At 42.3% G+C, this 14,427-nt stretch overlaps 2 protein-coding genes across 2 annotated transcripts; both read left to right on the top strand.

The window, feature by feature from the left end:
* Positions 1–1,046: 1,046 nt before the first annotated feature.
* On the top strand, positions 1,047–4,172 carry LOC149602687 (uncharacterized). Its single transcript, XM_089860219.1, has 4 exons — positions 1,047–1,059; positions 1,192–1,412; positions 2,984–3,273; positions 3,870–4,172. Exons 1-4 carry the CDS (start codon positions 1,047–1,049, stop codon positions 4,120–4,122), a joined length of 777 nt encoding a protein of 258 aa, XP_089716345.1. The 3' UTR covers positions 4,123–4,172.
* A 1,093-nt stretch (positions 4,173–5,265) lies between these two features.
* On the top strand, positions 5,266–6,670 carry LOC149602686 (uncharacterized). The gene is made up of 2 exons (XM_089860218.1): positions 5,266–5,653; positions 5,823–6,670. The coding sequence occupies exons 1-2, from the start codon at positions 5,266–5,268 to the stop codon at positions 6,653–6,655; spliced, it is 1,221 nt and encodes a 406-aa protein (XP_089716344.1). The 3' UTR covers positions 6,656–6,670.
* The last annotated feature ends 7,757 nt before the right edge of the window (positions 6,671–14,427 follow it).

Raw genomic sequence — 14,427 nt, 5'->3', positions numbered from 1 at the left:
TCCAAAAATATGCCTTTTCCAAAACATTACTGTTATATTAGGTTACGTTTGGTTTAGTATTTTCTGCAATAACAAGAAGTTTAATAGGAAAATCAATAGAAAAATAGGATTGAAAGGAAAATTCATGATTGGAAAACCGCCCAAATTGCGGTATTCGGTCTAATGGGATTCGGTCGAACGAGACATTCGATCCAATGGGATTCGACCCAATGGTAGACAATCAATTGTCAAACTAATTTGAGTTTTAAAATCATTCAGAGGTATATCCTGGAAGTTACAACATGCAGATTTGTTTTATATTTTCAAGAAGAATCGATAATAAGTCACTTGATTTTCCTTTTCACCCTCCAGCCCTTTAAAGAAATTCCCACTTTATAGGTTTCTATCTTATTTTTACTGACCTGGGCATACCTATCAGTGCATCTCGCTGTTCACAAAAACTTATGCTGGACCAACAGAAACAACAACGAAAGCACAAACTCAACTAGTAAATTGTTATTTTTTTGCGGTTCTGTGTGGAATCTTTTTCATACAATTGTTCTACAAAGTGAGTTTAACGATTCGACATATCGCCTTGAAAGTATTTCTCTCCCGAATGAGTTTTTGGCTTTTGATTTGTCGAGTTAGTCAAATCTGAAAGACTCGACCATTTACAGGATTGCCAAGAAATTTTCAGATTCCAATTCTCTGACTTTTCGAAGTTCTCCCGATCTTTTTGTACGATTTTCCCGGTCTTTTTAGGCTTAATTACTATGAGAAAGAACAAGCACCGAATAATATATTTCCGTTATAAAGCGTTTAACCACTGAAACAATGGCGGCTTGCACATTTTTGCAACAAAAAGAGATTGTGTTTATTTTAAGCTCTTGTTCCATCATTTCCCAGCATGTGTGTTATGATTAACGGTCGAGCAACCGTGGTAGAAATCATTATCCATAACGGGCAATAAAAGAACCAGTGGTTAAACGGTTTTTAACAAAAGTATATAATTCGGAGCATGCTATTTGATTGTTTCTAAATGACTGGTAGCAAAGATAATTCTTTACATGAATGAGGAATGTATTGCAGTTGCAAATCATTTGTATTGATATTTGTTCCTTTAGGGCTTTAATAGTAGGGAACCCTAAGAGTTTTTTTAGTTCGAAGAACTGTTTTTGTTATAATCGATTGTTATTATTACAAAATTTTCAGCATTGCAAAGAAGCAAGAAATGCGTATCGGAGAGACTGGCCTTCACGTTTTGGTTTCTATGCATTTACGTTTTTGTCATATTCATCGGAAGTTATATGAAAGCGGATTATTCCATTGTCGGCTACGAAAAAATAGACAATTTTCAAACACTAATTCAACAAACTCCCTTTAAGGCTGTCATGATCCAAGATGGATTTGAGCACCAGTTCTTAAAAAACGAGGTAATAATTAGTACTATAAGAAAATAATATACAGGGTGGCTTCGGTATTTGTGGCCAATAGCTTCTATGGGATAGTATTATTCCACTGAAAATAGTATGTTTCCTACCATATTGTGTTGCAGGATTGATAACGTGAATAATAGATATGTAATGCAATAGACAGCTGTAATCGAAATAATGTTTAACGTATTGCCTACAGCTTAAAGGGAGGGTGAAATAGAAACTCAAGTGATTTTTTTATCGATTTTTCTACTAATTATAAGACCAGTCTGCATAGTCAAACATCCAGGAAATACTTCCGAATGATTTTAAAATTCAAATTAGGTTCAGATTTTAAGGATAATTTTAAAGAAGGTCCTCCGGCCAATCGCGTAACGTCCTGCCTTTTTATTAACAAAATTCTCGTGGCATGTTACGTGTTGAATGAAATTTATCACGAGATTTGATAAAATTCGCGCGCGACGTGATAATCATGGCGCGAGACATGGAGCGTGCCACGAGAAATTTGTTAATAAAAAGGCAAGGCATTACGCGATTGGTCGGAGGACCTTCTTTAAAATTATCCTTAAAATCTGAACCTAATTTGAATTTTAAAATCATTCGGAAGTATTTCCTGAATGTTTGACTATGCAGACTGGTCTTATAATTAGTAGAAAAATCGATAAAAAATCACTTGATTTTCTACTTCACCCTCCCTTTAAACTGTAGGCAATACGTTAAACATTATTTCGATTACAGCAGTCTATTGCATTACATATCTTTTATTCACGTTATCAATCCTGCAACAAAATATGGTAGGAAACATACTATTTTCAGTGGAATAATACTATCCCATAGAAGCTATTGGCCACAAATACCGAAGCCACCCTGTATGTATAGCTCCCTATAAATACGAAACGTACTACATTTTCGTACTAACCATTTGCTTCCAAATCTGTCGCGCTTACGCTTATACCAAAAATAAATAGGGGAAAGTGTCGGACTCTCTCTTTCGTCTATGACACGCATTTGGAGAGGGTGAATGCATACTCGCGAAATCTGTTTCATCCCCCTCGCCTATTCACCATGTTCCTAAGATAATTTGTGATATTGCGCGTGAAGAAATAGTGCGGTTTTATTTTACATTAGCTGCTTTTGACTGAGGCTAATCGTGGCCACTGAGGTTATCGCCACAATTTAATTTGATAATGTACATGATTGTATTAATTTAGTTTACTAATATTAAAACGTGTTAGCAAGGTTTTACCTTATAACGACAACCCAGGGCCTAAGTTTAAACGAAATTCTAAAGGATTATAACGATGGGTTTTTAGAATTAAATGATGATTTCAAGAACATCTGCGGAATTTTTAATTTAATTTCGGCGTACTAACGATTTAAACAAACTTTAACCTCCTTCAAACGCGAAAATAACACCAAAGAAAATAGAACAGAGCGCAGAGGTTGTGACTCTTCCTTGAGATACGCCTAGCGTTATTTTCGGGAAGAATGACATCATCAACTACAAATCTGATTGGCTGATACCATTTGAAACACTATTGTAAGTATTAATTTGCGATATCTATTTACAGGCGATGAAGGATGAAAGGTACAAGTCATTGCTACATCAGATGGAAGACAAGAGCTTATTTATCAACGTATGGGCCACTCTTGAAAAAGATGTATACGAAAAGATACGAGATGGTGAACAAATTCTCGTCATGAACTATTGGACCTGGAGATTATTAGCGTTCGAAGCGTTAAATGAAGAAAAAACATCTTTCGGATTTTACGTTTCCGAAGACCGATTTAAGCCTTCAAACCTCGTTTTAGGAGTGAGTCAAAATCTGTCAAAAACAATGAAAGATGAAATTAATATAGCGTAAGTGTCATACCATGAAATCATATTTTCTTTAAAACTTCGAATTTCGAAACCCATCCACAAGATGGGGAAAATCGAGGGGTCGGATGTTTTTATATCAAAATCCATTCCAAATCGTTTTAAGTCTCTTAAAATCTCGAAATCACAAAATCTCACTTCAAAATTTAAAATCTCGAAATTTCTCTTCAAAATCTAAAAATCTCCATACTTCTCATCAATATAAAAAAATCTCCAAATTTCATTTCAAAATCGAAAAAATCACGAAATCTCAACCTTAAAATCTAAAACTATACAAATACCGAAATCTTAACATAAAATCATATGAAAATCTCGAAATACGAATTGAACCTTAGAAGTGGAAATTTTACAAAATCTCGAAATCTCCTGGAAATTCTTAAAATCACTTTGAAAATCGTGAAATCTAATTCAAAATCTGGAAATAATATTATAAATCAATACTCAATGGCCAGATTTTAAAATTTACAGTCAGAAGCTTATATAGTCTAAAATTTCGAACGTCCGTCCCCTCGGTAAAAACATTTAGTCATTCCCTGAATTAAATCCAAATCACTGTTTTAAATGTTTTTTTCTAATAGTATGATGATTCTTCTGGAAAGTTGCCCTTTTCAAAGACTATACAGTAAAATCGACTTTCATGTCGATAAGCACCTATGGAAAAAACCAGTAGCGGAGGAAGTCGACGCAATTTCATTGAGAGATTTTACAGCAACTTGCGAACTTTGGTTGCTTGGCCTAGCAATGTGTATAATAAGTTATTTATTGGAAGCTTATTTCTCGATGTGGCGTTATATGATAGATGGAGCTAAAAGTTGCTCAATTATATCTTGAATATCCATGCCTAAAAGACGGTTTTCCTGGGACGGAATCATGGCCCAAAATATCGCTTTCCTGGCGTTAAAATATGTCTTTCGCAACGACAAGGGATTTTCACGAAGCGGAAATCGGCGCTTCGAACCGGAACATTTATCTTCTGGCAGGGCCGGAAATAAGCACAGGACACTGGACATTGTCCTATATAATTTTAAAATGTCCTATAATTTTTTTAAAAAACTAAGGGGGTCATTGTACCCGTAAATTTTTGATAGTATGACTACGAAGACCATACAAAGTTTTGCGCAATCCAGTGGACAATGTCCCATAAATTTTTCCAGTCAAAGGGGGTATCACTGGACACATGTCCTATATGAAATTTTTCTAATTTCCGACCCGGTCTCCTGGTCAATATTAATGCGGCCCCAATTGACCTCTGGTAAATTGCCTACTGTTTCCTCTAGAAATATAAGTGTAAATGAATGTCGTCTGCTCTATGCCATGGGAGGAATGAACAATATACTCTTCTACTAATGTATACATGTAGTACCATTTATGATGTTTTGCAATCCAAGCCTATATGATAAGCTGCCTATAATTAGAGCCTGTTTTTCGTCGTAAGAAAACAATCTTTACGTTTCAGCCAGCCGAAAATGTTCCGCCGGTGATATTTTTTCGTACCGTTTTGATCCATTTCCGCCCCGTGAAAAGCAGCCTTTATAAGATCTTCACTGTAAAAAATACAGGTTTCAATTTAAACCATAAATGTGTAGTGTATTCACTTTTTGTCCAAAACTCAAACCCTGTAAGGCTTAAATTGAAACCATTTTGAAATCTAATGGATTAATTGTAGAACATTTTCATTTTAGATCATTTTGGTTTTTTATTTCAATGGTTCAAGTTTAAACCATAGACCCTTAAAGAAAATCGTTCAAAATTCCCAACCGTCTTTTGAGGATTGACAGAGCATTCTGGTTAATCAGTATATTAATCTGATTGGTTTAGACGGCTATGGGCCGATTTTGCGCAGTAGTGGCAAGGAAGTGTACTTTAAAAATTTAATGGCGGAACTTGGGAACTGGTTTTTTTGGCCGCCTGGTCTCGTCGAGGCAGGTCACTCTTTTCTGCTCTCGCCGTATGCCACGCGTACTGAAGGATCTTATGGATGATCACGGTAAGAAGAAAAAACGGAAAAAGAAAACTACTCCCGGCCCGGCTTCGAAAAAGAAACCACCGGATCTTGGAGAAGATGGAGACGCCAGCATGGAAGGTTCCACCACTTCCCAAGCAGAAACAGATGCAGAAGAACTCGGAGGCCACGCTTCCCTCAGTTCAAACAAAGCCACTCTCTCTGCAACAAACACTGAGAAGACCTCTCAACCAGTAGCTGACGCCGCTTTGGCCAATATGGAAATCCCCCAACCAGACATATCAAGTTCTAAGAACTTGACTAAGGATGACCGCCAAGGGCCCAAAGAGACAACGGGACCCCTTATTTTCCAACCAGAGACATTTAGGACGACTCCTAGAGATACCAATGACAACAACAGTAAGCCCACCTTCCATGACGTGAGTTTCATAAGCCTTTGCCCAAGACCGTGGGAGAATTGAAAGATATTAGAGTTTTGAGAGGGGGGCCCTGCTAGTGGTCCCCAAGACTCCCGCACAATACCAGACACTCCAATCTTGGTCCTTCATTAAGAACGTACCGTTTAAAGTACAGCACCCGGGAAAACACGACGATAAAGGGGGCAAAGGTGTGATCGCCAATGTCCCTAGAGACTTCACGGACGCTGAAGTCAAAGAAGGCCTACAGAACGCGGGTTACGCGGTCAATACCGTTTCCAGACTTGGCCCAGAAAGCACAATGTTCCTCCTGTCCTTCGAAACGGAGGATGTCCCGACGGAGGTGCGCTTCTACTACCGCAATTACAAAGTCGCCCCATATGAGAGGCGCCCCATGCAATGTAAGAAATGCAAACGCTATGGCCACCCTACCAAATATTGTCAAGCCGCATTTCGCTGTAGTCGATGTGGGGCTCACCACGAGGACAACAAAGATTGTGATGCTCCACCGACGTGCCCCAATTGTAAAGGGGCACACTCAGCAACAACCCACAATTGCCCACGACGGCTACAAGAAATTCAAATCCTGAGAATCCAACAGAGAGACAATATCCCAAAATCTGATGCTGCAAAAAAATTTCGAGCCTCACAACAACAGAAAACTTATGCTGCGGTAACCCAGGGTAAGCCTGCCACCCCGAAACCGACGACGTCTGCACCCAACCAGCCTCACTCTCCAGCCAAACCCTTCACTCCACCGCTTCCCCCCCAACCAGTTGACACCCTCATCAAGGTCCTTGCGGAGGCCTTTTTGACATTTATTCAGAATGTAAATAACGACTTGGATATTGTCTCCCTCGTCACCCTGGTGGCTAACAGGCTTCAATCCACTCCGCTCAAACGTCAGGAGGTAGACCCTCTCATCCCAGATCAGTTAAAATCTGGCCTCACGTCCTTTCTTCGCAATGGACCGGATGCCAGATAATTTAACCATTATCCAATGGAATATACGAAGCGCGGCGACCAATTTGGGGGACCTCACGGCGCTCATTCATCAAGCAAATCCCCACATCATCACTCTACAAGAAACTTGGCTTACCCCGGCCAAACAATTATACAACTTTCACCGATACTGGACCTTCCGACAGGACCGCGAAGCGGGTTTACACTCAGAGTCACCTAGAGGGGGTGGAGTGGCCATTTTGGCGCACAAAGCTCTCCATCCGGTTCAGTTAACAAAAATCTTTCCCAACACAATTGAGGGCGTGGCGGTAAAACTCACTTGGCGCGGCAGACCGATAGAAATTTATTCACTTTACGACGCGAAGGGCCGGACGACGGCTCCGGACCTCCGTCTTCTCTCCTCTCAACTCGTAGCCCCCTATGTGCTGAGTGGGGATCTCAATGGCCGTCACCCTATGTGGGGGGATCCGGTGACAAACACTCAGGGCCGAATCCTAGCTGAATGGATTCAAGAAGATACCGACATTACGATGCTAAACACAGGAGAGCCCACTAGGGTATCGGGGTCCTCCCGCCCAACGGCCCTAGACCTCACTTTTACCGACCCCTCTCTGGCGGCAGGTGCAACATGGACTCCATTAACGAAAGGGGGTAGCGACCATCTTCCCCTCCTGATCCAACTCTATACCGGCCAGCCGAGGAGACACACAGGGGCAGAGGCTCCGACACATGTAACCCATAGACCCCTCAACAAAGCAGCCTTCACGTCGAGGGCTAGAGCGTTCGTGGAGGCCAACGCCCACACTCAATGCACATACCAAGACATCAGTCACGCCATCCTATCCTGCGCAGATCCTAGGCCTCACCGCCGATCCTCAGCTCAAACACAATCCAGGCCTAATTTGCCACCCTGGTGGTCCATGAAACTAAGTCAGCACCATGCAAAAATGAATTGGCACCGCAACCGCTTCCACTGACAACATTCGCTAGCAGAACTTGTAGCCTATAAAAGAGCCCGAGCCTCGTTTCGCAGACTCCTCAAAACTCAACGACGGCAGGGTTGGCACCTCTTCTGTTCACAACTCACAGCCCACAGCCCTATGTCCAAAATCTGGAAAAGCCTGCGATGGGCCACGAAGGGCCCTAGCTCTCAACTCCGACCTCCCCCGCATGCAGATGATCCGGCTATGGCCACGGCCCTGGCCGATTTTTACCATACCAAATATTATACACAGCGCGCGATTGCCCCGCTCCCACAGACATCAGAACAGCACGAGGACTACAATCAACCTTTTACACTAGACGAATTTCGCAGGGGTATCACGACCCTAAAGAATACTGCTGCGGGGAGCGACGGCGTTACAAACGCTATGCTTAAAGCGCTCCCAGACGATTTCCACCAGACAATCCTGGACATGCTGAATCGGGCTTGGTTAACGCATGAGTACCCGGAACATTGGAATGACTCTATTATTGTTCCGTTCTGTAAGCCGGGCAAGGACAAACATGCGCCAGAGAGTTACCGCCCTATAGCGCTGATGTCCACGCTGAAAAAGCTGGCGGACAAACTGGTCAACCAACGCCTCCAATACGTCCTAGAAAAGAAGGAACTGCTCAACCCGGCTCAAACAGGTTTCCGGAAGGGCAGGACTACCATGGACAATGTGGAACGTTTGCTAGTCGCAGCCCGCGATGCGCTGTCCACTCGCAAATATCTAGGCGCGGTCTTTTTGGACATCAAGGATGCTTTTGGCAATGTCCGCCCGGAGATGGTGCTCCGCCGTCTCCAGTCTTGGGGCCTTGGAGGACACTTACTTCACTGGATAGGAGATTTTCTCCTCAATCGCCGAATAACGGTGCGCTACAATGACGCCCGCTCAACTACCCGCTCTCTGGACTCGGGGGTTCCCCAGGGTAGCCCTCTTAGCCCAACCCTTTTCCTCCTGGCGGTTAACGACGTCGGACTAGACTTCCCAGCTTCTTGCCAATATGGCCTCCATGCCGACGATATCGCGCTGTGGACCAAGGCCGAAACTCTCTCGGACGTCTATAGGACATTACAGGCTGGCCTCAACCTGGTGGCTGCTACGCTGGAACAATGGTCCCTACCCCTTCAATACAACAAATGCCAATTCATGATCTGCACCAGGCGACGCAGAAAACCGCACAACCTCTTTCTCCATCTCGATGGCGTCCCTCTTGAGGAAACGCCATCCTATAAATACCTAGGACTTAGGATTGACCGCAAGCTGCTGTGGAAAGACCATGTCCAGGAACTAGTGAATAAATGCCGCAAGCGCCTCAATATCCTGAAGGCAGTCATGGGCCTTACCTGGGGGGCTAGCAGGGCAGTCGGCAAGATCCTGTATGATCAATTGATCCGCTCCATCATGGATTATGGAGCCCCAGAATATGGCACAGCGAGCCCCACTACGTTGAAACCCCTTGACGCAATACAAAATGCGGCCCTCCGCACTATATTGGGTACGCCCCGGTCTACCTGTATACAGGCCATGGAAACGGAGCTATGCGTCCCTCCTCTCTCGGAACGACGCCGTATCATGGATATGCACCTGTTGGCTCGGAAACTGGCTAACCCTGGCGAGTTGCCCCTGCGGTGGGATGACACGCCCTCCGCTTACCTCCCGCCTCTTGACCAGAGGCCGCCAGCAGCCAGACTCAAGCACTTTCTCCACAGTGACTTGAATACAGTTGTCTTAGAAGCGAGCGGAGCCCAACCAATCCCTCTTCTGCAGGCTCAACCTCCTCCTTGGGTTAATGCGGTCCCCACTATCCTCAACCTCCGGGCCGCCAATATGAAGGGGGACACCCCACACGCCGCTCTTCGTCAGGACTTCCACGGTCACTTGCACTCCGCCATCACAGCCGACCAGCCTTTATTATGGTACACGGATGCCTCTTGCAGGCCTGGGGCTCCTCTGCACGGCTTGGGGATAGTACTCGATGCGCTCAATCTGGACGCCTCCTACACAGTCAACGGCCTACACGATATCACGCAGTGTGAACTCCTCGCAATTTTTCTCGCCCTCCGCTTCGCTCAGGACTTCCCCCATCCTCAGGTGATAATAGCTACAGATTCCCAAGCGGCTCTTCGGCTCCTCCTACAAAGCCACCCACAAAACCACCTGGCGGCTACTATTCAACAGATGATTTTGACTGGAACGCAAACGGTCACCTTGATTTGGTGCCCGGCCCATGTAGACATACCCGGGAACGAGAGGGCCGATAGGGCGGCGAAGAGAGCCCTCGAGAGAGACCAACACGTACCGGATTACTGGCTCCCCTATACTCAACAGACTTTAAAACGCACTTTCACTAAGCTCCGCCAAGAACGATTCCTCCTTGACTGGGCAGGCTCCCGCGAGGGGCTCATTCAGGCTGCCTACCGACTTCATCCGTATAAAGACCACGTAACGGGGCTCCGCCTTCCCCGCTCCCAGGAAACCATTCTCGCCCGCCTACATTGTCGCCGTTGTATGACGAAGGAACGGCTCTTCACTTTTCACAAAGTTTCGAGCCCAAACTGTGCCTGGTGTCACACTCTAGACACGACAGACCACATACTTTGCTGCTGCCCACGCTACAGACCACTTCAAGCCAAAATCCAAGATCTGCTTCCGCAACGCCGCCTCTCACTCCATCAGATCCTTCGACGCACTATGGCCGGCGATAAGAAAATCATCGAGCTGGTGATCAAAATCTGGGTCGCCTACACTGCAAAGTCCGGATAACAAAAAAAAAAAAAAAAAAACCTATGGTCCTAAATATACAAGTAATTCTTAACCAATAATTAATCCTAAAAATTGTATTTTGCTGTGTCAAAACGACGGGCCCGAGGAAAGCCTCTCGGCTAATCCCACTTGGCCCAGATATCTCTAATAAAAAAAAAAAAAAAAAAAAACTTGGGAACTGAAGTTTCAGGTGAAAGTGATTTAGGAACTGTTTTAGAGCAGATTTCGCTTTATCACAAGCTCACAACGTAATTACCTTGTTGCTTTTCGCAATGGAGTCTCAAATCGTAGAAAGGTAAGGAGATTTCCAAAGCTTGTAATTGAAATTACACAGTTTTAGATTTTGGCAAAGGCTTAGTAAAGTTTTTATAATTTATTCAACGAAACCTTTCGCCACTAGATGGCGTTTGTACTCTATTGAAAAATCCCGACTCGGCGATATAAGGTGTCCAGCTTGTTTATTTTCTTTAAGGGTCTATTATAGTCTGTCAAACGAAAGAAGAGCCCTGAGAAATTTGTCCAAATTTGTGTCGCCACCATCGACCCCATAGTACTTTATCAACTTGTTTTGTTTTGTCAATAGTCGTCTGTAATATAGTCTGGTATAAACAGATAGGCTTAATCGCAATAGAACCAATCCATTTTGCAATATATATTTAATATGTTTATGTTTCATGGTTTTTTACGATCATCGAGTATTAAAGAATATAAAACAAAATTAACGACAAGAGTCACAAGACACCAGTTTTATCTTTGTTGAACCAAAGAGGGTATAAAGGGGGGAGTAGAAGGCTTGGCTGGAGTGTTCTCGCTTTGAATATTTTCCACTGAACTTCCGGTATGCGCGCGACCTATTAAGGAATTTCATAGCGATTTCCACTGACTGCTCGCGGAGCGCACCCATAGAGCCATATAAATGGCTTAGTTCTTGGCTTCGTTAAAGATTGTTTTTGCTAAATCAGGGTCTCCTATATTTATTGCTCCATGGGAGCGCTCCGAGAGCAGTCAGTGGAATTCCCTATCAGTTTACGACCGTTCGGTTCTTGTCGTCTGCTCCACCGTTATCCAAGCTAACCCTTGGAAATGGATGATCAAAGCCATGTCGAAGTGGAAAGTAAGTGGTTTTATTGTTTTATATTTACTTTCTACTATTTGTAACTAGAGATTAGTTTATATAAATACAATATATCTGATTGTATACACTAAATTCTCCAGAAATATTGTTATGCGAAACATTGGCCCAACTTGAAAGGCGAAAAGAGGAATTCAAGACGGAAGATATGGGTTATATTAAGGCCCGTTCAGACGACACTCTTTTTCTCGCTACGCTCGCTGTGCTGAGCTCATCAGATTTTCTGGCTTCACCAGCCTCTAGAAAATGCACTGTTCACACGGCCAAAATTTTCTCATTCTTGATCTCGGGAAAGCGAGAAAAAAAGTTGAAAAAATTCAACTTTTTTTCTCTCTTTGCTCGGCACAGCCAATAGAGTGCTTCCGAAATGACGTCATTCTTTGTTGTGCAGTCTGCTTCTATGTGGAAATGTGTTTTCTTCGGTTTCGCTGGTTCGAATCCCTTGAAACTTTAATGAGATATATATCGAAGGGTTATAAATTATCGTGCAAAGTTTTAAAACGATTAGTTGTTTTCCAAAAAATTCATTAAAGTTTTATTTATGCATAATTAAAACCTTTTTTAAGAAAAGAACTATTCGTTTTAAAACTTTGCACGATAATTTATAACCCTTCGATATATATCTCATTAAAATTTCAAGGGATTCGAACCAGCGAAACCGAAGAAAACACATTTCCACAAAGAAGCAGCCTACACAACAAAGAATGACGTAATTTCGGAAGCACTCTATTGGCTGTGCCGAGCAAAGAGAGAAAAAAAAGTTGAATTTTTTCAACTTTTTTTCTCGCTTTCCCGAGATCAAGAATGAGAAAATTTTGGCCGTGTGAACAGTGCATTTTCTAGAGGCTGGTGAAGCCAGAAAATCTGACGAGCTCAGCACAGCGAGCGTAGCGAGAAAAAGAGTGTCGTCTGAACGGGCCTTTAACCTCTTCTTTGAGGATATTAATGCTGGCCACATATCCGATTTAATTCTGAAACATTTAAAACAAATAATAACAACGGATAACCTCCTCAACTGTTCATCAGAGACAAAATACCTAGAAGTAGTATTAATGAGAAGTGTTTCGGAACGAAAAATGGGCTCTTTACGATCAATTCTGTGTTCAACATCATCAACATTCCCACTATTGTCAGAACCTTTTCAAAAAACGTTTGTCCAAATGATGTATCGGGTGTTCTTTTCTGGACTCATGGTGTGTTCAAAAATAGGAATCAAAGAGTTAGAGATGAAAGTGAGAGAAAAAATGCTAAAGAAGCCTCTTTAAAGTCGGAAGAAGAGAAGAAAAGTGAGGCAATGAAGATTCAATGGAGACAGATTAGTAAACAGACCAGGAAAGTAAATGAAGATGTTTTGAGATACGTAGCAGGGTTTATTGCACGGTCTTTAAAATGGAAGAACTGTCCGGAAGAAATTATGAGAAACATTGAAAAGAAAGGAGAGGAAGAGTTTCATACAGAACCTCAAGATAGATCTGAGCGTTGGATTAATCTACTTAATCGAGGAGGATTAATCAAAGTGCAAGAGGGTTTTTTCAATATGACGATTCGAATGAAGCTAATTTCAGATAAATACTACATGTATTCATCATCTGAATCAGTAATTCATTTAAGGAACCAAACTTTAAAACAAAACGCAACAGGGGCAATATTAAAAGATGGGCTTCTTTTACAAGAATGGGAAAAGATAACTGTGATAAGTAAAGACGTGGGGCTTAAATGGTTAAGGAGCATCATTGAAACCTTCCTCAATACACGTGGTAAGGTTCTTGTGAAAGACGTTTTGGAACATTACCAACATGAAACAAAGGAATCCTTAAAAGCAAAGAAGGCTCTGAGGAAATCAATGAAGGAACGGAGTGATCTTGCTGCATCAAAACTTAGAGATGTTGCGCAAAATGAACAAAAAAGTTGTACGAAAACCAAAGTTTCCACTCCAAAACCATACACAGGACCCACTAATAAAGAAAACTCGCCATAACATCCAATAAAATCTCTTTCCATGATCTCAACAAATGGTGTGAACTCAATGACGTTACCAGCTCCTTTACACAAGCAAAGTAAGATAATAAAATTGGCAGTTAATCAAAGTGCCTTTCCCACTAATGTCAGTTCATCATCAGTTTCTAGTCTAACCTCAAGCCAATGTGAAAAACAAAAGTTTCCTAGTCATATTTACACTCCTGGAACACTGACAATACCACGCCAAATCAAACGTGTCAAACCCAACACTTCCGCAATAACTATCATTAAACCCAATATTATGATGCCAACCTGTGATAAAAGAGTGTCCACACATTCTATAGCAAATGGCTCAAATGATTATAGTTTCCTTGACGATGACCCAGACAAAGATTTATTTTTGCAATTTTTGACAAATGACTAAAACTATTTTTTTACAATGTTGAAACAAATGAAATAAAGACGTTTTAGCTAAACAGATAATTTTGTGTTTCCTCCAATCGCTTCCAAAACAAAGCCTTTTAGCGATTCTAGTTTATCAATGTTTGACTGGTAGTGCCAAACAGAGGGGTTGTTACTCCTTCCACCAGCTGATCTCATCCTTCCGAAGTACTGTTCTAAAGGATCTTGATTAAGATGCTGTGTCAGGACAAATGGAGCACCCTTGCTAAGTATAAATTTGACCACGCTGACAATTGAGTGAGCTATAAGAATTCACAGAATTAATTAGTAGAATCTCTGTTAATAGAGGGAGAACGAAATGGTAAGGTTTACACGCGCAAAAAGGTGGTCCACCTTTTGTGCGTGCAAGGACAGCTCCTGTTTGGGTCCCTTTAAAAACAATGTACCAGTCATTTTCAATCCGACGATCGTTTCCCTGCTAAGAAGCATCTTGGCCCTTTGACCAGGAGAGTACTTTCCTGCACGGTTAAAAACGTCTGCTTCCCATTC

This window comes from Phalangium opilio, unplaced genomic scaffold, assembly GCF_054372755.1.
Source record: "Phalangium opilio isolate 3A_F unplaced genomic scaffold, DU_Popi_V2 ptg000352l_1, whole genome shotgun sequence".
In the NCBI taxonomy this organism is placed as follows: Eukaryota; Metazoa; Arthropoda; class Arachnida; order Opiliones; family Phalangiidae; genus Phalangium; species Phalangium opilio.
Note: the sequence above shows the minus strand (reverse complement) of the source record. Positions and strands in the feature narration are given on the sequence as shown.

Bases quoted from the DNA above. Each gene is read 5' to 3' on its own strand.
- LOC149602686 (XM_089860218.1), top strand. From the start codon at position 5,266: ATGGATGATCACGGTAAGAAGAAAAAACGGAAAAAGAAAACTACTCCC. The intron at 5,654-5,822 runs GTAAGCCCACCT...TACCGTTTAAAG, and splicing joins AGATACCAATGACAACAACA to TACAGCACCCGGGAAAACAC.
- LOC149602687 (XM_089860219.1), top strand. The intron at 1,413-2,983 runs GTAATAATTAGT...ATCTATTTACAG, and splicing joins ACCAGTTCTTAAAAAACGAG to GCGATGAAGGATGAAAGGTA. The intron at 3,274-3,869 runs GTAAGTGTCATA...TTTTTCTAATAG, and splicing joins AAAGATGAAATTAATATAGC to TATGATGATTCTTCTGGAAA.